The sequence below is a fragment of the Aquarana catesbeiana genome, linkage group LG01 (assembly GCF_042186555.1).
Source record: "Aquarana catesbeiana isolate 2022-GZ linkage group LG01, ASM4218655v1, whole genome shotgun sequence".
Classification (NCBI taxonomy): Eukaryota; Metazoa; Chordata; class Amphibia; order Anura; family Ranidae; genus Aquarana; species Aquarana catesbeiana.
In genome coordinates this window covers 810,608,723-810,632,074 of record NC_133324.1, presented here as the reverse complement: position 1 = coordinate 810,632,074, position 23,352 = coordinate 810,608,723, and the positions used below count along the sequence as shown (strand labels likewise).

The window sequence follows — 23,352 nt, the reverse complement described above, 5'->3', positions numbered from 1 at the left end:
AGAATAAGTTCAGTGCTCTTAACCTTTCCTCATAACTAAGATCCTCCAGTCCATTTATTCATTTTGTTGCCCTTCTCTGTACTCGCTCCATTTCCAGCACATCCTTCCTGAGGACTGGTGCCCAGAACTGGACAACATACTCCAGGTGAGGCCGGACCAGAGTCTTGTAGAGTGGGAGAATTATCACTTTATTTTTTGAGTTAATCCCCTTTTTAATGCATGCCAATATTCTGTTTGCTTTGTTAGCAGCAGCTTGGCATTGCATGCCATTGCTGAGCCTATCATCTACTAGGACCCCCGGGTCCTTTTCCAGCCTTGATTCCCCCAGAGGTTCTCCCCCCAGTGTATAGATTGCATTCATATTTTTGCCACCCAAATGCATTATTTTACAATTTTCTACATTAAACCTCATTTTCCATGTAGTTGCCCACCCCATTAATTTGTTCAGATCTTTTTGCAAGATTTCCACATCCTGCGGAGAAGTTATTGCCCTGCTTAGCTTAGTATCATCCACAAATACAGAGATTGAACTGTTTATCCCATCCTTCAGGTCGTTTATGAACAAATTAAATAGGATTGGTTCCAGCACAGAACCCTGGGGGACCCCACTACCCACCCCTGACCATTCTGAGTACTCCCCATTTATCACCCCCCTCTGAACCCGCCCTTGTAGCCAGTTTTCAATCCATGTACTCACCCTATGGTCCATGCCAACGAACCTTATATTGTTGGTGTGTACAGTGACTTGCAAAAGTATTTTCCCCTCCTGGCATTTTTCGTGTTTTGTTGCCTCACAGCCTGGAATTAACATGGATTGTTTGAGGATTTGCATCATTTAATTTACAGAACATGCCCACAACTTTGAAGATGTTTTTTTTTTTCTTTTTTTTTATTGTGAAACAAACAACAAATAGGACAAAATAACAGAAAAAGTCAATGTGCATAACTATTCACCCCCCTAAAGTCAATAATTTGTAGAGACACCTTTTGCAGCTATCACAGCTCCAAGTCGTTTTGGATAAGTCTCTATGAGCTTGCCATATCTTACCACTGGGATTTTTCCCCATTCCTCCTTGCAAAACTGTTCCAGCTCCTTCAAGTTGGATGGTTTGCACTTGTGAACAGCAATCTTTAAGTATGACCACAGATTTTCTATTGGATTGAGGTCTGGGCTTTGACTAGGCCATTCCAACACATTTACATGTTTCCCCTTAAACCACTCAAGTGTTGCTTTAGCAGTGTGTTTGGGGTCATTGTCCTGCTGGAAGGTGAACCTCTGTCCTAGCCTCAAATCACACACAGAATGGTACAAGTTTTTTGCTCAAAAATATCCCTGTATTTAGCACCATCCATCTTTCCCTCAACTCTGACCAGTTTCCCAGTCCTGACTGCTGAAAAACATCCCCACAGCATGATGCTACCGCCACCATGGTGTTCTTTGGGTGATGTGATGTGATGTGTTGGGTTTGCTCCAGATATAGCATTTTCTTTGATGGCAAAAAGTTCCATTTTAGTCTCATCAGACCAGAGCACCTTCCTCCATACATTTTGGGAGTCTCCCACATGCCTTTTCGAAAAACTCAAAATGTGCCATTTTGTTTTTTGCTGAAAGTAATGGCTTTCTTCTGGCCACTCTGCCATAAAGCCCAACTCTAGGGAGCGTACGGCTTATTGTTGTCCTATGTACAGATATTCCAGTCTTTGCTGTGGAACTCTGCAGCTCCTCTAGGGTTACCTTAGGTCTCTGTGCTGCCTCTCTGATTAATGGCCTCCTTGCCCGGTCCATGAGTTTTGGTGTGCGGCCATCTCTTGGCAGGTTTGCTGTTGTGTATATGGAAAGGCACACCACACCCAAGTGAATACAATCTGCTTACCAGAAGGTAATGATATATAGGCATATAATCATCAATCACAGGAAATCGTGGTGTTGCTCTCCAAATGGTACAGGTAAAATGAAGAAGGGTCCAATCATCGAATAACATATGGCCACCAATTCATCGTAGTCCAAAGCCAGAGTGGATGTGATAACCGTTCACCAGTTTAGCATTTACCCAAATGGAAACAAGCCAGCTGGCCGATGCAAGCACGCTGAGAGCCGCAGATTGTATTTTATATAAGGATTACTGTATTCTACTATTTCCTGTAAGTGAACTACAATAAATGACTGCTTTTTACCTTACGGGTTTCACTATTGCTGCCTCTTGTTTGCATTTGGGCTAAAACTGGTGAATGGTTATCACATCCACTCTGGCTTTGGAGTTAGATGAATTGGTGGCCATATGTTATTCTATTTTCTGTGATTGATGATTATATGAATATATATCATTACCTTCTGGTAAGCAGATTGGACTCACTTGGGTGTGTTGTGCCTTTCCATATACACAGAAGCTGGTGAAGGGTCCTTCGTATCTTCTATCCATTTAGTGAAAGAACTTTCATGAATTCAAGCATTGCATTTTGGACTTTTATATATTTTTTGTTTGATTATCAACAAACTGTGCTGGCTGCTTTTACATATTAATGTTACTATAGTTAGCGCAGATACCCACCACCCTTTTTTGATAACAGGTTTGCTGTTGTGCCATGTTCTTTCCATTTGGTTATGATAGATTTGATGGTGCTCCTAGGGATCATCAAAGATTTGGATATTTTTTTATAACCTAACCCTGACTTGTACTTCTCAACAACATTGTCCCTTACTTGTTTGGAGAGTTCCTTGGTCTTCATGGCAGTGTTTGGTTAGTGGTGCCTCTTGCTTAGGTGTTGCAGCCTCTGGGGACTTTCAAAAAGCTGTGTATATGTAATGACAGATCATGTGACACTTAGATTGCACAGAGGTGGACATCATTTCACTAATTATGTGACTTTTGAAGGTAATTTGTTGCACCAGAGCTTTTTATGGGCTTCATAACAAAGGGGGTGAATACATACGCACATGCCAATTATCAGTTTTTTATTTCTGAAAAATAGTTATATGTATATATTTTTCTAATTTTACTTCACCAACTTAGACTATTGTGTTCTGATCCATCACATATAATTCAGATTAAAAAAACATTGAACTAAAGGCTGTAATGTAACAAAATAGGTAAAAAGCCAAGGGGGGTGAATACTTTTGCAAGGCACTGTAAGAGATACAGTCATGATCAGTGAGCCTTTTAGTGATAAATAGGGATGGGCGATCGGTTCGGCCCAAATATAAGTTTGGACCGAACTTTGGTTGTTCGGATGTTTTGCGAACACCGAACAATATGCGGTGTTCGGGGCAAATTCGAAAGCCGCCAGAACTCCGTTAAAGTCGCACTAACATGAAAAATCAAAAGTGCTCATTTTAAAGGCTTATATGCAAGTTATTGTCATAAAAAGTGTTTGGGGACCTGGGTCCTGCCCCAGGGGACATGTATTAATGCAAAAAAATGTTTTAAAAACGTCATTTTTTTCAGGAGCAGTGATTTTTTTTAATGCTTAACCGCTTGCCGACCGCCTCATGCAGAGATACTGCGGCAGAAGGGCTCATACAGGCAAAATCACGTACCTGTACGTTGCCCTTTAAGAGGCGGCCAGCTCCGTGAGTCGGGTCGCGGGTCCCACGGACTCGATCGCCACGGGGATACCCGCAATCGCCTCACGGGGAGGAAGAACGGGGAGATGCCGATGTAAACAGCATCTCCCCGTTCTGCCTAGTGACAGTGTCACTCGATCTCTGTTCCATGTCATCGGAGCAGAGATCAGTGACGTCACACACACAGCCCATCCCCCTGACAGTTATAAAACACTCCTTAGTACCGATTTAACCCCTCCCCGCCCCCTAGTGGTTAACCACTTCACTGCCAGTGTCATTTACACAGGAATCAGTGCATTTTTATAGCACTGATTGCTGTATAAGTGACAATGGTCCCAAAAATGTGTAAAAAATGTCCGATGTATCCGCCATAATGTCGCAGTCACGATAAAAATTGCTGATCACCGCCATTTAAAAAAAAAAAATTATTAATAAAAATGCCATAAAACTATCCCCTATTTTGTAAACGCTATATACGTATAGAATACGTATAGAATACGTATCAGCCTAAACTGAGGAAAAAAATTGGGGTTTTTTTATATATATTTTTGGGGGATATTTATTATAGCAAAAAGTAAAAAATAATGCCTTTTTTTCAAAATTGTCGCTCTATTTTTGTTTATAGCGCAAAAAATAAAAATTGCAGAGGCAATCAAATACCACCAAAAGAAAGCTCTATTTGTGGGAGAAAAAGGACGTCAATTTTGTTTGGGAGCCACGTCGCACGACCGCGCAATTGTCAGTTAAAGCGACGCAGTGCCGAATCGCAAAAAGTGCTCTGGTCAGGAAGGGGTTAAATTCTTCTGGGGCTGAAGTGGTTAAAGTGAAACAATAAACATGAAATATTCCTTTAAATATCGTGCCTGGGGGGGTGTCTATAGTATGCCTGTAAAGTGGTGAATTTTTCCCATGTTTAGAACAGTACCACAGCAAAATGACATTTCTAAAGGAAAAATTGTCATTTAAAACTCATCGCGGCTGTAATGAATTGTCGAGTCTCGGCAATAGAGATAAAACTCATTAAAAAGAAGAGCATGGGATCCCCCCCAGTCCATTACAAGGACCTTTGGGTCTGATATGAATATTAAGGGGAACCCCGAACCAAAATCTTAAAAAAAATTGCGTGGGGGTCCCCCTAAAATCCATATGGAAATTAAGGGAAACCCGCGCCAAATTTTTTTTTTAAATGGCGTAGGGGTCCCCCCAAAATCCATACCAGACCCTTATCCAAGCACACAATCTGGCAGGCCGCAGGAAAAGAGGGGGGACGAGAGAGCGCTCCCCTCCTGAACCGTACCAGGCCACATGCCCTTAACATGGGAAAGGTGCTTTGGGGTAGCCCCCCAAAGCACCTTGTCCCCATGTTGATGGGGACAAGGGCCTCATCCCCACAACCCTAGCCTGGTGGTTGTGGGGGGTCTGCGGGTGGGGGGCTTATCGGAATCTGGAAGCCCCCTTTAACAAGGGGACTCCCAGATCCTGGCCTCCCCCCATGTGAAATGGTAACGGGTACATCGTACCCCTACCATTTCACAAAAAAAGTGTCAAAATGTTAAAAAAAAACAAGACACAGCTTGAGACAAGTCCTTTATTAAAAAATAAAAAAATAAAAATGTCCCACGATGTCCATTCATCTTCTTATATCGCTCCGCCGACGGACCTAAAAAGATGGACCCGGTTACGTAAACAGGTGACCCCGCCCCCCTCTGACGCCACGGGGAAGCCATGGGGAAGTCCCCGTGTGTCAGAGGGGGGAGGGGTCACCCAAGTACGTCACCGGGTGGCCCCGCCCTCAGTTATATAAGAACTGCCAAGGCGATGAAGTGTCATGGTGGGAGCCTCCCATGGAGGCGGATAGGTGGCGGATTTTTCTTTTATTTTTCGGCCCGTCAGCGGAGCGATATAAGAAGATGAATGGACATCGTGTAACATTTTTGTTTTTTTATTTTTTAATAATGGACTTATCCCAAGCTGTGTCTTGTTTTTTTTTAACATTTTGTCACTTTTTTGTGAAATGGTAGGGGTACATTTGTACCCCGTTACCATTTCACACAGGGAGAGAGGCCTGCATCTGGGGGTCCTACCCCAAAGCACCCTCCCCATGTTGAGGGCAAGTGGCCTGGTACGGTTCAGGTGGGGGGGGGGCGCTCTCTCGTCCCTCCCTCTTTTCCTGCGGCCTGCCAGGTTGCATGCTCGGATAAGGGTCTAGTATGGATTTTGGGGGGACCCCTACACCATTTTTTTAAATTTTGGTGCAGGGTTCCCCATAAAATCCATACCAGACCTGAAGGGTCTGGTATGGATTTTGGGGGGGACCCTATGCCATTTTTTTTTAATTTGGCGCAGGGTTCCCCTTAATTTCCATATCAGACCTGAAGGGCCTGGTATGGATTTTAGGGGGACCCCCACGCAATTTTTTTTTTAATTTTGGTTCGGGGTTCCCCTTAATATTCATACCAGACCCAAAGGGCCTGGTAATGGACTTGAGGGGGATCCCATGCTCTTTTTTTAATGAGTTTTATCTATATTGCCGAGACCCGACAATTCATTACAGCCGCGATCAGTTTTCAATGACAATTTTTGCTGTGGTACTGTTCTAAACACGGGAAAAATTTGCCACTTTACAGGCATACTATAGACACCCCCCAGGCACGATATTTAAAGGAATATTTCATTTTTATTGTTTCACTTTAAGTATTAAAAAAATCACTGCTCCCGAAGAAACGGACGTTTTAAAAAAAAATGTTTTGCATTGATACATGTCCCCTAGGGCTGGACCCAGGTCCCCAAACACTTTTTATGACAATAACTTGCATATAAGCCTTTAAAATTAGCACTTTTGATTATTCATGTTCATATCCCATAGACTTTAACGGTGTTCGTGTGTTCTGCCAAATTTTTTGGTATGTTCTGGTGCAAACTGAACCGGGGGGGGGGGGGGTGTTCGGCCCATCCCTAGTGATAAACACTGAACAGTGCAGGTAGTTTGTTGTACTGAGGATACAGCATGGAAATCTGCAGGATATCAGATGGGATGGACCATAATGGAACATAGAGCATGCTTCTGCAACCCAGTACGGTGGAAAGACTACAGATTTCCTTTTTTTATTTGCTCAGAGTTGGGCTTAAAGCCAGAAACAGCCAGGCAACAACATTTTTCATAAAGAGGTCTGCAATGGAAGCCTATTAGCAGTGCAGTTTTCCAGTCCAGTTAAAAGGCATTAACAGTAAAATGAAAATAGATGACACAACTTTGAGCTTTGATAAATACACAATGAAATGTAACTCACAAAGCTAATAATTAATTGCACTTCTAATACCATAATTGATACCATTATGTGCCATTTGCAGGGTTTTGTCTGAATATTTTCATCAAAGGTACAGCTGATTTGGCGTTCTGCATGTTTCTAATTGTGGTTGTGTAATCTCTATGAACAGATGTTGTGGAATTAGCAGCTCCCACAGAATAGCTGTGGTGAATCTGGGCACAGCATTGTAAGCTTTTTACACAGCTGTTATCACAGGTTCGTGTTCTGTAAAGTGGAATTTTGGAGCTCATGTGCAGATTAACCTTATCTGCCAACTGTGATGATCAAGATAAAAGTAAAGTAAACCTGCCACAAACGATTCAAACTGAGCATATAAAGAAAAGTACAACATTGGCTTATACCTGCAGTGAAAACTGAGTGTCAAAATGACCAGTATATTCAGAAATAGAGCCAAATGTTTATACTGGAAAATCAGCCATGGCGAAGACCAAAGAGGAATGAACCTTTTCTGTAAAAGGCAAGCTTCTTTCCACTCCACCTTGTTTCCTAACCACCTTATTGTTACCTAAGGCTATTCATCACTTTAAAGGACCAAGGGTTGGCTCAATAGAGTTAAGCTGGCCATACATGGTACAGTTTTTTCATTCAATCAGCCGGCAGATATCTTAAGTCAGAACTAAAGTCTTTTTTTTTTTAATTGCGGGCATGCGTAGCTCAGTGTCTGTATGTCTAAACTTCTGCACATGCATAGAAGTTACGTTATCCTGCACCTGCCAATTAAGATGGCCAAAGACCTATGCCTGAAAGAAGCTGGGCAGAAGATGCAGGCACCAGAGAGGAACTTTGTGGGCATTGAACCACTGGAGCTAATGTACGTATCTCACACGTTCCATTTTAAAACCCGACTCTGGCTATTTTTTTTTTTTTTTTGTATATATGTCCCCCTTGATGTTTTTTTGTTAAAAATCATTGGCTGCAATACTCATCTTTAATCCTGAGCTACCCACGGTGCCTTTTTTCCTACAAGATGTCCTCACCTATTCCTTCCCGAGCAAATTGTCCTGCACTTACAGTGTATTATTGCAGAGGGCAGTGATCATGTCATCATGTTAGTGCTGCTCTCTGCATCATCCAGGACAGCCTACCACTATGAGAAGACTAAAGAGGAAGCCAACCCTAGAAGATGCGTGATAAAGGCTAGTAAAAGAAAAAAGGAAAAATCAAAAATACTTTCTGGTGGAGTGGGAGGCTAGAGTTGAACATTAAGGTGCCAACACTTTGCTCTTTCTCCGGAGTCCTGGGAAATTTCTGGTACTTCATGTACCTGGTGCTATATTGAAACATGTAACTGTACCCTTTCTCTCCAACAAGAGTGTCCCAGTGCCAGGCTCCCATGTTGTCACATAAGAGCAGCGCAGAGTTTGCCTAACGGTGTGTAGACTTCATCTTTCAGAACATCTAAGCTTGAACAGCAACTTCTGGCACCTGGTGTCAACTTTTGTCTTAGTTCAAAGCATACTCCACCTTCAAGACCCATATTTAAGATGTAGCACCCTGGAGTTTAGGCAGGGATGCTCCTGACAAATGTACTTGCCAGGAGTAATTACCCTGGTTGTTTGTTAGAGATCCATTGATTTCTCCCTAAGTTTGGCCTTGTTGTACTTTTCTCTTCTACCACTAGGTGGCCGGGCACTTGGTAGTACTAGATATGAGAAGGACAACCCAAGGTAGGGTTATGGGTATATGGGGTATCTCAGCCAATGGGCAGGGGTTTTCTTGGATCCATTGGCCTGCTGGGAGAGCCTATATATTCAGGTGGGGTCAGGTGATCTATGTTCTGTGCCACATGGACAGCGGTCTGGGTGGACATGTGTCGCGTGCCCCAGGCTGCTAGGCCGGAGATTGGGCCTATCCCGGGGGTGTCTGGCTGCTAGGCTGGGCCTATCCAGAAGCAAGAGAGCAGCGCAGGGTTGGGATTGCGGCTTGCAATCCAACCAGAAGTGACGGTTCTGCCGACCAGAGAACCTGTCAGTGGTCAGAGGTAGAAGGGAAGCTGTCGCCACTAAGGGGCCAGCCACCTTGTTATCAGGGACCACAGTGAGTAACTGAAGCAAGTACCGGAGCAGCATTCTCACCAAACGGGCACGGTGGAGAATCGGGAAACTTCAGGCGGTGATCAAGTCAGGGACCCAGCCAGCGGAGGTGACGCTTGCAGAGCAGCCTTGTGTGTTAAGCCAAGGACCGAGCAGGCCAGCGGGGGTGAAGTTTGAGAAGTATCTGAGCTTCCATGCTAAGGACCCAGCAGGGAAATGGGGGTGTGACGCTTGGGGTAGATACCAACGTGAAGATTAGAGGAGCTCAAGGGATTCAGAGTTAGTGAATCAGAGGGTCTAGTATGAGACCGGGAGCTCAGTGTGCTGAAGAACTACAAGGAGAAGTTGTAGTGAAGCTGAAAGAACTGTTACGTTTTGTGTTAGGAACTGTTAAAGACTGTTGCCATAGGAAACAGCATTCCTGCATGTGCAGATGTGGCGCCTTGCTGGGGCCTTTCCCTGCACGGCTGTCCTCCTATTGAAGTCTCGGAGTCTGCCAATTGAACTTGCAACTACTCAAGGGTGTCTTGGCCCTATCCCTCTTTCCCCATAAAAGTTTGTTAGAGAAATAAACATCTCTTTTGCATTCAAGATGTGTCTGGCGCCCAATAACATCCACCTTGCACCCACTATGCCTCACAACCCACTACATACAGAAGGATGTCCGCTGGCCCTGATGGTTCTCTCTAGACTGAAGGAGGCCGGAGACCTTGCTACAAAGATGTAACATAAAACATGTCACATTCCTCAACCCCTACACTGTCAAACCACCCCCACTTACTTGAAATCCTAATGTAAAGAAAGAACAGAAATTCTGTTAGTTTTCTTTAATCTGTGAGTGGAGATGATGGAATATCAGCAACTCCAGGTGCATTGTAAACTTTCTTAAATACAGCACAAAGTCAATGAGCCTTAAGATGGCCAAGATGCCACAAATCTCTTGTCTTACTCCTGCTGAATCAGCCGAAAGTCAGGCCATAAGTGGCCCTATAAGAACCCCCAACAAAACAAAATTGGATGTAAAAATCGGGTGGGAAATTATCATCCTGTTGGGATATTTGGGTAGCCAGGGGTGCTGCAGCTGCCTGAATACAATAGCAAGCAGTGAAGACTTTTCCATCCAGGGGAATCAACTGATTTTATTCAGTTCAGAAAATCAAGTTGTGTATGACTAAATTTAGGCGTCAGCAAGGTAGATTAATACAACGTCTTAAAATGCTATGGGTGGTAGGAGATAGTGGATGACTACTGTTTGGCACCTGTGATTGTTTAAAGCACACTCAGGCTGTCTTTTGCAGTTGCTTAGCCTGGAACAAGCTCAGGAGGGGGGGGGAAATGCCGGGAGCCAACAGACAGTTGTGCTCCCAAGAGAAGAGCGACACAGTTCATGTAATCAGTTTATAAAAATATGCTTTTATGTTCCAAGCATGAATATTTATTTATTTATCAGAATACATAAATGCCTGTGGCCAGCTTAAAGTGTGTCTATACTGTTTACAGGATAAGTATCGTTTTTTTTTTGTTTTTTTTCTAATGCAGGATTGCGTTCTACAGCTTGTGTACTGCCAAACTGTAAATATCAAGCTGTAATATTTGATACAATAAAGCAGTTGTCCAACTGCCTGGCCAGGGATTCGCTCACAGGAGCACCTCAGACAGGGGGAGTGCTCAGATGACTAAGGGGAGGAGGTCTATGTTGGGACTGCTCATACCAAATAACGACCAGTCTCACACTTATGCCCTGTACACATGGTCGGATTTTCTGACGGAAAATGTGTGATAGGACCTTGTTGTCGAAAATTCTGACCGTGTGTGGGCTCCATCACACATTTTCCATCGGATTTTCCGACACACAAAGTTTGAGAGCAGGCTATAAAATTTTCCAACAACAAAATCCGTTGTCGGAATTTCCGATCGTGTGTACACAAATCCGACGCACAAAGTGCCACGCATGCTCAGAATAAATAAAGAGATGAAAGCTATTGGCTACTGCCCCATTTATAGTCCTGACGTACGTGTTTTACGTCACCACGTTCAGAACGATCGGATTTTCCAACAACTTTGTGTGACCGTGTGTATGCAAGACAAGTTTGAGCCAACATCCGTCGGAAAAAATCCTAGGATTTTGTTGTCGGAATGTCCGATCAATGTCCGACCGTGTGTACAGGGCATAACACCTCTCTATGGAGTATGTGCCCTGCCATTATTGTATGAGGAAACTGGAGATATATATTCAATTTCAGCAGATGGACTTTGTTAGATAGTACAGCTTAATATTAATTTGGCAGCACAAGAGCTGACTATTGGAACCCAGAATGTTTAAAGAATAGTACTCTTATTTTTTACCTTTCCTTGAGAAAAATGAGACCTCTAATAAGAGAGTCTGAAAGCTACAAATAGTTGAGAAATGCCACTGCCAGTCATGTGATCAAATGTCAAAACATTGGTCACATGACTTCCATCAAAGGGACCTGGGAGAATGCCATTCAAACCGAGCCAGCCAGTCAGCTGCTCTGAATGATTCAGATCATTACTCTAAACCACACTGTCGGCACTAAAGCATTTGGGAATGCTACTGTCACCAATAGGGATTCCAGTATAAAGGTTTATTATTGAATCTGTATGTACCGTTTATGCTGATTGCATAGAGGGGTGATTTTTTTAGGGAAAAAATTGGGCTAAAATATAGGTCTTTTTAAAGGATTGACTAAGTAATGGATTTCATTTAATGCACATAGAAAGATAGAATAGATTGTAAGCTCAGGGCAGGGCCCTCTGACCCCTTCTGTATTGATTTGTTTTGTGTGTACTGTCTGCCCTCATGTTGTAAAGCGCTGCGTAAACTGTTGGCGCTATATAAATCCTGTATAATAATAATAATGATAGATAGTTATAGGCAACAGAATATAGAGATTGATTTACTAAAACTAAGGAATGCAAAATCTGGTGCAGCTGTGCATGGTAGCCAATTAGCTTCTAACTTCATCTTGTTCAATTAGATTTGACAGTAAAACCTGGAAGCTGATTGGTTTCTATACAGAGCTGCACCAGATTTTACACTCTCCAGTTTTAGTAAATTAAGCCCATAGTCTTAAAGGCCATCTCAATCTAATATTTAAGTTGTATGTGACTGTTGGCAAGTTGAATCAAGGTTTTCAAAAACTCTCAGGGAGTCTCATGTTAGAATTTCCGGTCTCACAAATCTAAATGATGGTATCTGGATAGATTCTGCATACTGTAGATTCATGTATTGTAAAGTCCAGTTGTGATACATAGATTATGGCCTTGTGGGTAGAGATGTGAGTTACTGGAGTCTTTGATGGATCTAAGAAACGCACTGGAGCCAACACAGAGCTAAATTATCAGTTTTCATTGAGTTTTCAATTGTCAGTTCCTTCTTTTAAATTCAACTCTAGTTATATCAGTTACTCTGGTTAAAAAAGACACGTCTTCAGAATGAAATCTCTGTTTATTATGTGGGTTTTAGGGGAATGACCATTTAACAAAATGTAACTCTTAATTTGTAATACTGTCTTTATTCTTGTTTCTACAGTTCTCTGCTTGATAGCGTATCACTTCTTTATACTTCTGTTTGTCTGGTCCTACTGGAAGACAATCTTCACATTGCCAATGAATCCTTCCAAAGAGGTAACTTAACTTATAGATTGTGGAGGCACCCTCTATGAGAAAACGTTTCAGTCACGATAAAACGATAAATCGTATGACCAAAAAAAAGTTGCATCACATTTTTGTTGAGTTTTTATATGGTATTGTATACATAAACCCAGTGACCCTAATTAATGTAATTAAAGGAAGAGAATAAACAGGAAATATGTTGAAATGGGTGGAAGATATATCTTGAAACTGCAGTGAATCTTAATGCAACAAAGTGCCTGGTAAGCTGGCTATTGTTCCCTTAATCAGTTGATTGCATGGATATTCTGAGGGACATTTACTAAAACTGGAGCACTCAGAATCTGGTGCAGTTGTGCATGGTAGCCAGTCAGCTTCTAACTTCAGTTTGAGTAATTAAGCTTTAGAAATAAAACCTGGCAGCTGATTGGTTTCTGTGCAGAGCTGCACCAGATTTTGCATTCTCCAGTTTGAGTAAATTAACCCCTCTTTCTATATATTTGCAAACAGGTTGCACTACCTAATTATTCACTAACCTGGAAAGGTATTTGAGACTTGCCTTTTTGTCTTGAATTCCTCCTGAATGTAAGTAGTGCACTTCCTGATTTGTGAGGGTGCCTAGGCACTCCTGTGTATACTACCTAAAAGCTGTATATCTGCAGTGTGAGATGTAAGGAACTGTTGGTTGTTAGTCTCAGGAGATTTGGAGTGAGATTTGTTGATGTCACTGCTGTGTTGCTCACTGTTCTGCTTGCTGGAGGCCCTGCTTCTACCAAGATAGCTGCCACAATAAGACCATTGGATGTTATGGTGACTAGTCTAGGCAATCATCGTCTAGGTACAGGCATACCCCACTTTTAAGTATGCAATGGGTTTTATTTAATAAAGCTGGAAAGTGCAAAATCAGGCTCACTTCTGCATAGGAACCAATGAGATTCTAACCCCAGCTTGCTCAATTAAGCTTTGGTAATAAAACCTGGAAGCTCATTGGTTTCTATGCAGAAGTGAGCCTGATTTTGCACTTTCCAGCTTTATTAAATAAACCCAATTGTGTACTTATAAGTGGAGTATACCTGTATGTTGATGGGTGAATGATGGCACCACATCTCTACACATAATCTAGAAATACAATGTGATATGAGAAAATACAAATGACTTTCTTGGTGCCATCCAATAATCAATAACACAACAAATTATGTTAAACTTTTTATATTTATATTTATTGCAAAAACGATTAAAGTCATATAATAAAATTGTGTACACCATTTGAATTCATATATGACAAGTAGTATGGGCCATAGCATATAGCAGAAGTGACTGGTGACTAGTCCCTTTAGTTATCATATATATACTCTATATTACCAAAAGTATTGGGACGCCTGCCTTTACTCGCACATGAACTTTAATAGCATCCCAGTCTAATGACCTGTACACAAGATCGGACATTGATCGGACATTCCGACAAAAAATCCATGGATTTTTTCCGACGGATGTTGGCTCAAACTTGTCTTACATACACACGGTCGCACAAAGTTGTCGGAAAATCCGATCGTTCTGAATGCGGTGACGTAAAACACGTACGTCGGGACTATAAATGGGGCAGTAGCCAATAGCTTTCATCTCTTAATTTATTCTGAGCATGCGTGGCACTTTGTGCTGACAACTTAAGAGTTCCCTTCACTGGAACTAAGGGGCCAAGCCCAACCCCTGAAAAACAACCCCACACCATAATCCCCCCTCCACCAAATGATTGGACCAGTGCACAAAGCAAGGTTCATAAAGACATGGATTGAAACCACAAGTCTATTTCACGATATAGATGAAGAAAGGGTCTCTATTGCAAGGAAAAGGTAGTCCTATGCCGGAGTGTCTGATTCCATGCCTCCCAGCACGACCCGCCATTTTTTGGGCATAGCTTCCAGAGTTAATTTGCTCTTTAGGCTAGGTTCACACTGCTGCGAATTTTATTGCGAATTTGAGCCGTTGCGAACGCTCAAATTCGCAAGTCATTTTAATAACATCGTTTTCCATGAGTGCCGTTCACATCAATGCGTTGCGAATCTAAGCTGTGTGAAAAAAGGGTCCTGTCTGAGTTTGATCCATGTGCGATGCGAATTCAGCTCCATAGATTGCAAAATTTGCAGTAGAATCGCAAGATCACATAAAGAATTTGCAATGCAATTTCGCAACGCAATAGGATCAAAATTGCGCTAAATTCGCACTGCAGCAGTGTGAGCCTAGCCTTAAAGTGACAAATCTGGAACATGCATCTTTGAGAACAAGTCAGCAGGGGTAGTTGCTACTAAAGTGGTGCTTATGAAAGAGGAAATTCCATATCAGACGAGCCGCTGTCTTTTCAGGGTTCTTTCGCCATAATTTTAAAGCATTTTTACTGTTCCTTTATTAAATAGATATTTTAAAACGTTAAGATGATATGGATCCACTTTCATTGTGTACTTTGATAACAAATGTAGCCTTTCCTACCAGAAAGCAAATCGAGATTCCTTGTGACATTATAAATGGTGGTGTAGGAACCAAACTGTATCAATTAACAAATGTATGCTTTCAGGCTTTTTATTGTTGTCAAGCTTTTTGATTAATGCGGTGGATTTGTACTGTACAGCCAAGCATTGGCTCCTGTGATGTAGAAGAGATTTTGTAGCTGACATTATTTGTATAACTACAGCACTCCCCCCTCTCTGTGTGCTCTGTGTAAGCTCTTCTTTCCAGAGGCAATTTATTCAATATTTCTTCCCTTTGATGTAGCAAGAAAAGATTGTTTAGCTCAGCTGTTTCATTGGTAAATAACAAACTACATGCCATCTATTTGATGTCTGTTTTTTATGTGTCACAGCACAAAATTGACAGTAGTGCCTATTTATATGTTAGCCTAAAAAAACAAATATGAATTAATAGGTTTTGACCACAGAATATTATCTTCTTGGAAGGCCATAGCACTGACCAGTGTTCTGCCATAAAATTTGTGCAGTTAAAATGATTTAAATATTATCAAATGAGAAGCCTTAACATAAGTTAATAATGTTTTCTCAAGGGAACTGCAGTTTGGTTATTTGGTCATTATTAATATGGCAGTCCTTAGTACTTGTACTACGGCACAGGGGCATGTCACTTCTATTAGGGCCATTCATATCTCTGTGCTTCTAGTGGGGTGTGTTTTGGAAAATCCTGTTTGCTGCATCTTTTGTGCATTTCCAGAAAGCACCAAACACAGGTAAAATACTCATGTAGAAAAATCTTTTTTTTTCTTTCCATATAGCTGAGGTCAGGGTATGATTCGTATTGCATAATTACATGCTTAGAGACCAGTGTAGGTATGAATAGCTCATACCTGGCTGATGCTTGTGGGAGGCTACATTGTAGTATATATATATACATATATATATATATATATATATATATATATATATATATATATATATAGCAAATGTTCAATGGAGCATACACACGGTCGGACTTTCCGACAATAGGCTCACATCGAACATTTCCTGTCGGAAAGTCCGACCGTGTGTACCGCGGCATAACACTGAGAACCAGACGATCCAACACAACAGATCGCTGAATTCTCAGGGCTGCCCAGACAGAGAGCAGTCACCAGCTCTCTCCCCCCCCCCCCCCCCGCACTCACTGGAGCACTGGGCTGTGGAGGGGGAGGGAGCGGCCGGCTCAGGCTCTCAGCTGGTCACTGAGAGGCTGAGCCATGTGCCAGTCCAGACATGTGGGCAAATCCCGACTTCATTGTCGCGATCTGGCTCGAGCCTGGACCAGTTCTGTGATGTCAGCCAACAGTAGGCTTCAGCCCGCTGTCTGCTGAAAACAGGTCACAGGAGTGCAGAACGAACTGTACTCCTGTGATCCACAGGAGACGTACAGCCACGCTCGTTGTGCTATACTTTTCCTTTAACGCTGAACAGAGACTTGATGCCCAGCACATCATGGAGGGAGGGTGACAGCATCAAAAGACAGACAAATTGTTTGGGGTTGGTAGGCCCAAGGTGTCACAGCCAGAACCTGTAGCCCATTTTGGGTCTGGTTACAAGCATGACCGATTTCTTGGAGACATACACTACTGTGCAAAAGTTTTAGGCAGGTGTGGAAAAAATGCTGTAAATTAAGAATGCTTTTAGAAATAGAAGTGTTAATCATTTGTTTTTATCAATTAACAAAATGGAAAGTAAATGAACAAAAGAGGAATACAAATCAATATTTGGCATTACCACCCTTTGCCTTCAAAACAGTATCAATTCTTCTAGGTCCATACAGTGCACACAGTTTTTGAAGGAACTTGGCAGGTAGGTTGTTCCAAACATCTTGGAGAACCAACCACAGATCTTCTGTTGATGTAGGCTGCCTCAAACCCTTCTGTCTCTTCATGTAATACCAGATAGACTTGATGATGTTGAGATCTGGGCAATGCTAAGTATTATTTCTAACAAAAAAGTGTTACATAACATTCCTGTTATGTTTTTATATGGTATTGTATACATAAACCTAGTGACCATAAATAATGTAATTAATGAAAGGGAAGAAACAGAAAATATGTTTAAATGGGTAACAGCTATATCTTTAAACTGCAGTGAATCTTTATGCAGCAAATTGTATGGTAAGCTGGCTATTGATCTCATAAGCAGTTGCTTGCATGGGTATTGTGTTTCTTTGCAAACTTGTTGCACTACTTAATTATTCATTAACTTGGAACAAGTATTTGAGACTTATCTTTTGTCCTGAATTTTTCCTGAATGTAAGTAGTGTACTTCCTGGATTGTGAAAGTGCCTAGTAACGGCTGCTTTGGCTAATATAATATGTACAAATTAGGCTGATGTTCATGCCTCTCTTCACCAGTCTACCAGACTTACTCTTTTCACCATGACCTACTGCTCTGGAGATCTTCCAGGGAAGGGTAAAGGAAGATTAAAGCACACCGCTATCTTCCAGAGAGACCTGCTACATGTGGCAATCTCTCCCCTTGTAAGTTCCTGCACCATGCTGTAGCACTCGCACTGTCCTTGCTCCCGCTGCCTCTCTGGGAAGGCTCCTTCCATTTTCTCCTGTTGTTGGGATCCTCCCAGGCCAGCACCTGAGCCCCAGCCCAAGGTTGAGCACCCCCTCAGACTAGGGGGTTCACCTCAAGGGCCACCGACAGTCCCCTCAGCACTCCATCTCCATCTTCCACCCGACTCCCCTGCTGGCATGACTCATTCCTATTTAAGGGCTCACTTAGTCCACTGCCAGTCCCACTGCCTGGGGATTGGTTAAGTTCCCTTAAATATGAAGAACAACCCTCCTAGCCTCTGCCCTCCAGCTTCCAGAATGTTCTCTTACTTTCCAGAACCAGGGGGAGACACCAGAGTTGCATGAGTCATTCAGCCCTGCATGAGTCATTCAGCCCTGAACTCCAGTAAACCCTGACCCATGTTTCATGACTCAGACTTAGCCCTGAGTCAAACTATGGTTTACCTACTCTGACACTAGTAGCACACTAGAGGGTGCTACATACAAAATTCTGGACTTTGTGCAAGCGTACAAAGTGGACAAATGTAAGAATTGATGCTGGTTTGAAGCCAAAGGGTAGTCACACCAAACATTGATCTGATTTAGGTTTTTCTTCTGTTTGCTCACTTTGAATTTTGTAAACTGATAAGAAAAAAACTGTTAAAAGCATTCTTACTTTACAGCATTTACTCACACCTGCCTGAAACTTTTGCACAGTGCTGTTCTTTTTCCTGATCTATTATAAACTCACACTTTTTTCTTTGTTTTGGGTAGAGTCAGGAAGGGTAAAAATTCATTTTCAATGCTGACTCACTTGGAAGCTTTCCTGCCATTCTTCTGCATTGTCTGACACCTGTTATCTGGTCAGGAAATGTAAAGAAATTTCCCAACAAAGCAGTTAAAAAATTGATAGAGGTTCTAAACCTTATTTAGCCTACTAGGCAAAAACAAGTTTGCAATGCTTTATGTTTTCCCAGTTGGGAGATTTCTCCCATTTCATAGTGTATCTGACAGTGACAAATCAAAAGAAGAAGATGAGGAAAAATCTATGAAACACAAATGTTGACAGAGGTTTTAACCATTTCACCATACTTTTACTAAGGGTCCAGTGATGCACAGTGGTAATGGATGTAAAATGTAGGTCTACTTTGTCTAATGCATTGCAGGGCCATTCATTTGGAATAGCACCCTAACATACGTGTACAGTGAGTCAGCATAATCCTGAAAATGCATTTAGCACACAATCTGGCCCTAAAAATGGTTTGGATGAAGTTGGCTTGGTGCACCCATGAGCCTTCCTTTTATTAGTTTTGCAGAAGTGCAGAAGATCGAAAATGTTCAGGTATGTTGGATGTACTATATGAGGGTGATATATGGGTGCCCTCATGAGCAGGTCTAGATGCTTTCATTGCTGTACATTAGGTTCAAAGATTCTAGCACTGCTGCCTTTACACTTTGCGTGTTTTCTACCTTCAATGAATAGCACACCAGAGAAAGACATATTTCCCTTACAAACTGAATGTTGTCTAGCGTGTTACAGGTTGTAGTGAGTGTCTAGTTTTTGCTTTCTGAATTAAATAGATGTCGAGTAATGCTCAGGCAGCATTAAATATTTACTCTGCCTGCTAAATGGAAATCAGATGCCAAAAACGGAAACCGCTGAGCTTCCAAATCTTCATTATCTGCTGCGTATATCTGCCAAAGGAAAGACTAATATTGTCAGCCATGTGCCATACTGCATTAAACAAATTACTGGAGCGATTGACTATTTGTGGGCTAAAGTTCTCCACATATTAAGTGAATGAAATGCATTTAACACGTGTTTGTAGTGTATGGATTCCTATAATCATCTTGATGCTGATCGGACTTGCCTTTAGAGCCAAGGGTTGAATTCTGACCTTCTGCTGCTTATATAAATACGCTCAGAGATGGAGCGGAGTTGTTGAATGTCAGTCTCTGGGCATCTGACCTACAAGATTTCTCAGCATAGTCATGTTTCTAAGCAACAATTTTATATTCTTGACTTGATTTGTTGAGTATAGAAATTAGTTCCAAGATTGAGGGTATCAATAGTACTCCAAGGTACAAATGACATATCACTGCTGAAATCAATAACATAGCTCACTACAATTTACAAGTGATCAGCTCTTCTCTGAGTTGCCCATGCAGGGCCGGGACAAGGGGAGGGCAGGAGGGGCAGCTGCCCTGGGTGCAATAGTTTATGGCAGAGATTTGGGTGCCCAGACCCTAACCCTAAGGAAAGGGGGGGGCAAAGTTTGGTATTTTTGCCCTGGGCACTGGATGGCCTTGTCCCGGCACTGTGCCCATGACTAAAGATGTCCGCAATGCCAAGGATGGATGTAAACGGATATGTGTCCGTTTACACCTGCCTGCATCCGATCCGATCTGGGCTGCCAAAAACAGACAGATGGGGATCCATTCCCAATCCATCTAGGCCAGGGATTGGATTGGATGGCAGTCAAAAGAAACAGACAGGTGGTCAGTTTCCATCCGACCGCCCCATAGAGAACAGCGGGCTGTTGTCAGTGTTTGCTTTTCAGTTCTTTTCTGAACTCTGAGACAAGCTTTAAATATTCTGGACTTTGTAGACTGCAGATAGACAGGTACAATTTATGTACGAGGATTTGTTTAATCTCTGTGTATCATCAGAGGCCAGTCACTTCACTGGGTATATGTAAGGGTTTACAACCACTTTAAAGTATAAGTGCACTTTCACTATGAAATATGCAACCTCTGAAATAATGCCAGAGCAATGAGTTATCTGTTGAAAATCATTTGTTTCAAGCAGGCTGGTCTGCAGCCTCCCATTGCTGTTATACCATCCATGGATTGGGGCTGCTTATTCAGCCCAGTCTCACATCTCCGCCAAATAATGGTGGTCCAGAGCTGCTAGTTCACAGCGGTGCACAATGAAAACAGGCCAGGGAGACTGCAGGCCAAGCTGCATGAAACAGAACTTTTGTCTGTAAAGGTATACTAACGCATTTACGGAGACTGCAAGGACAATTGTAAATTATAATTCATAGTAAAAGTGTAGTCATCTTTTTAAAAAATGTGCGTATCCATATTTACAGACATTTCTAAATTGCTGTATTTTAGTTTCATCTGTCATATGCTGACAAAGAACTTATAGAACGAGAACCCAGAGGGGAATCCCAGCAAGATGTTCTCAGAAGACTAGCCAAGGACCTTCCCGTCTATACCAGGACAATGTCAGGGGGTATATATATATATTACTTTCTTCACAACAGCATACCTGAATCTCCATTTCAAAGTAATAAATCACTTCACTACAAGAGATTATTTAAATTCCATGCTACATCATGTGAAGTGGAAAGGATGTCAATAACAACTGAATGCAGCTGAATACAACTAAAGGCGATACAATACAGTGCCACGTTTTCTATGGTAATTCCTATAATAGGGGAGTTTTACACTGTTAGATCCATTACCTGAGTATCTGGGCAAAAATCTCTGAATGGTTTCTAACACGAATGAAATCAGAACCCTTTGAAGAGCTTGGTGGGATTTTGCTTTAGAGACGTTGAAAGTCATTGGATTGAGAGGGCATGGCCTGTGTAACTTTGGTACTTACACATTTGCTAAGGAGAAACCTGCCAGTACTATATGCCAAGGGGGTCAGCCATAGCCAAGAGCTAACGGTGAGAAAATGGTCATTTGTTGGAGAATGAATATGGTATATGGGCATTAATTAAAAATAGGATCTGTAACACTGAAAGGAACATGCCAACTGGGTCAAATAACAACTAAGTTATAACCAACATTATGCATGACCACCCATATAAAAAAAGCACCTCTCTGTGTTAATATATAAAAAATATATACACATTTATTAGTGTCCCAATATAAATAGCCATAATATAGAAAAAGAATGATCATACAGAACTAAAACAAGACAGCTAAATACAAAATATACAATCTAGAATAGCAATAATCACACAAGCTTTAATATTATTTTATCCATTTTTATAAACCTACTATTGGATTTATCTTTCTCTACCCCACTCACTACATTTGTAGTCCAATTACGCTAATTCACTTTTTTACCTTTTTAGGATTTCTGTTTATCTCATATCCTTTCTTGTTTAAAGTAAATTGACAATCACCTCGTTTAGACTGCATATGTTGTTATACACAAAAATCTGCTGTACTGTAGTTCATTTTCCTAGTTATGGATACACTTGTACTTATATGTACATTCATGTATATTGTCTTCATATATCAATAAAACTTTATTGAGAGAAAAAAATAAAAAGAGAATTACACTCTAACCCCTAAAACACTTAAAACATTTCCAAAGCAAAAGCAGCAAGAAACCAGTACATGCATAATTATATATGCCCTGTTGCAATAAATCAAATGAATGTCTCAATGTATGATGGACACTGATAGTGATACATTATTAAAAATGATCGTTTAGCAATCTACATTCAAGAATGGATCCAGATCCAAATAATATTTGATATGCTGCATCTCCAGCTTGTAATTCTGCCATGCATAAAAATATGATAAATATTCTATATACATACAGTACATTATTGCTATTGATTTCACCTCTTGCAATACATCTGTAAGCCAACAGCGATACAGGCATCAATGATTTCAAGGGATTGAACATATCTAGTGTTATAACATATGGCATTGTAATAAATAGAATATCTCTGTCTTGAATCCCAATATGGTCTAGGCTCTTAAAGAGACCCTGTCACCAGACCATTTATTTCAACAACAATCTTCCTATAAGATTATATGCGCATTTAACATATTTTAGGGATGTTATTTACCTGTAAAAGCCTCGCTTGTGTAGAAGCCCTGAGACTGCTGCTGGGCACTGCCATCTTGAATGCGATGTCAGCAGCCCCAACAGACTCCCCTGACAATTACATTGAGGCATCATGTACAGGGATGGGGAGAGCCTGAAAATCTGCTGAGCATAATGTTCTGGGTGTTTTCCCATGCCTGGGGAGCTGCAGGTGTCATGTACAACCTGACATACAAGTGGATTCACAAAGAAGACGGTGGCGCGGAATCCAGGGTGCATTGGTGGATCACAGCAGGAAATCGCTGGATTTACTGGGCTATTAAGTAGGCTCCTAGTTTTAGGCTGGTGATTTCTTTGTGTTTCAGTGAAGTACCCATTTAAGCCGAAGCAATCAAACAGACCATTTGATGTGGTGATAAAATAATACTTTTGTAAAATAGAATAACACTTCATATTATAAAAAGATTTTCAACAATTGAATGTACATTTAATGCTGTAAAAGCCTGCACTTGGCCTGATTTGCATTCAACATCAATGCATTTTAGTAGGACATGCTGCATTCAGCAAAACATAATGCAAAGCAGGTCAAACACAGCCATAGAAATGTCATCCACACTGCACCAGTTTTAAATGCACTAAAAAACGCAGGAAAAATAAGTCTATGTACACAATCCATTAACCACAATATTACACAACTCCTATACTAAGGCCTGTAAACTGTGATTTTTTTTTTTTTTTTTTGCATTTTTTTTTTATTTAATTTTTTTTAAGAGCAGTAAAACACAAAACACATACACGAACCATGTACACAACAGTTTTGTTTTTTTACAGCCAATTAACCATTTTTAGTGGTAATAATGTGGCACAACTGAGAGCCTAGTGTTAGGCTCGCAGTTGCGTCAAGACCCTCTTTACTGGTACATAATGGGTTATGCTCATAGGCGTCACTGTCTGCCAAATGTGTCAGTAAGGAGTTATAT

General features: G+C 41.4%; 1 protein-coding gene across 2 annotated transcripts in view; it reads left to right on the top strand.

The window, feature by feature from the left end:
- Positions 1-23,352, top strand: part of ZDHHC2 (zDHHC palmitoyltransferase 2) — a 167,985-nt gene that overhangs the window by 54,609 nt on the left and 90,024 nt on the right. For both annotated transcript variants that reach the window (XM_073608151.1, XM_073608141.1), the window contains exons 3-4: positions 12,478-12,572; positions 20,689-20,809. In XM_073608151.1, coding sequence (XP_073464252.1) covers positions 12,478-12,572; positions 20,689-20,809 — 216 coding nt within the window. The remainder of the gene's footprint in view (positions 1-12,477; positions 12,573-20,688; positions 20,810-23,352) is intronic.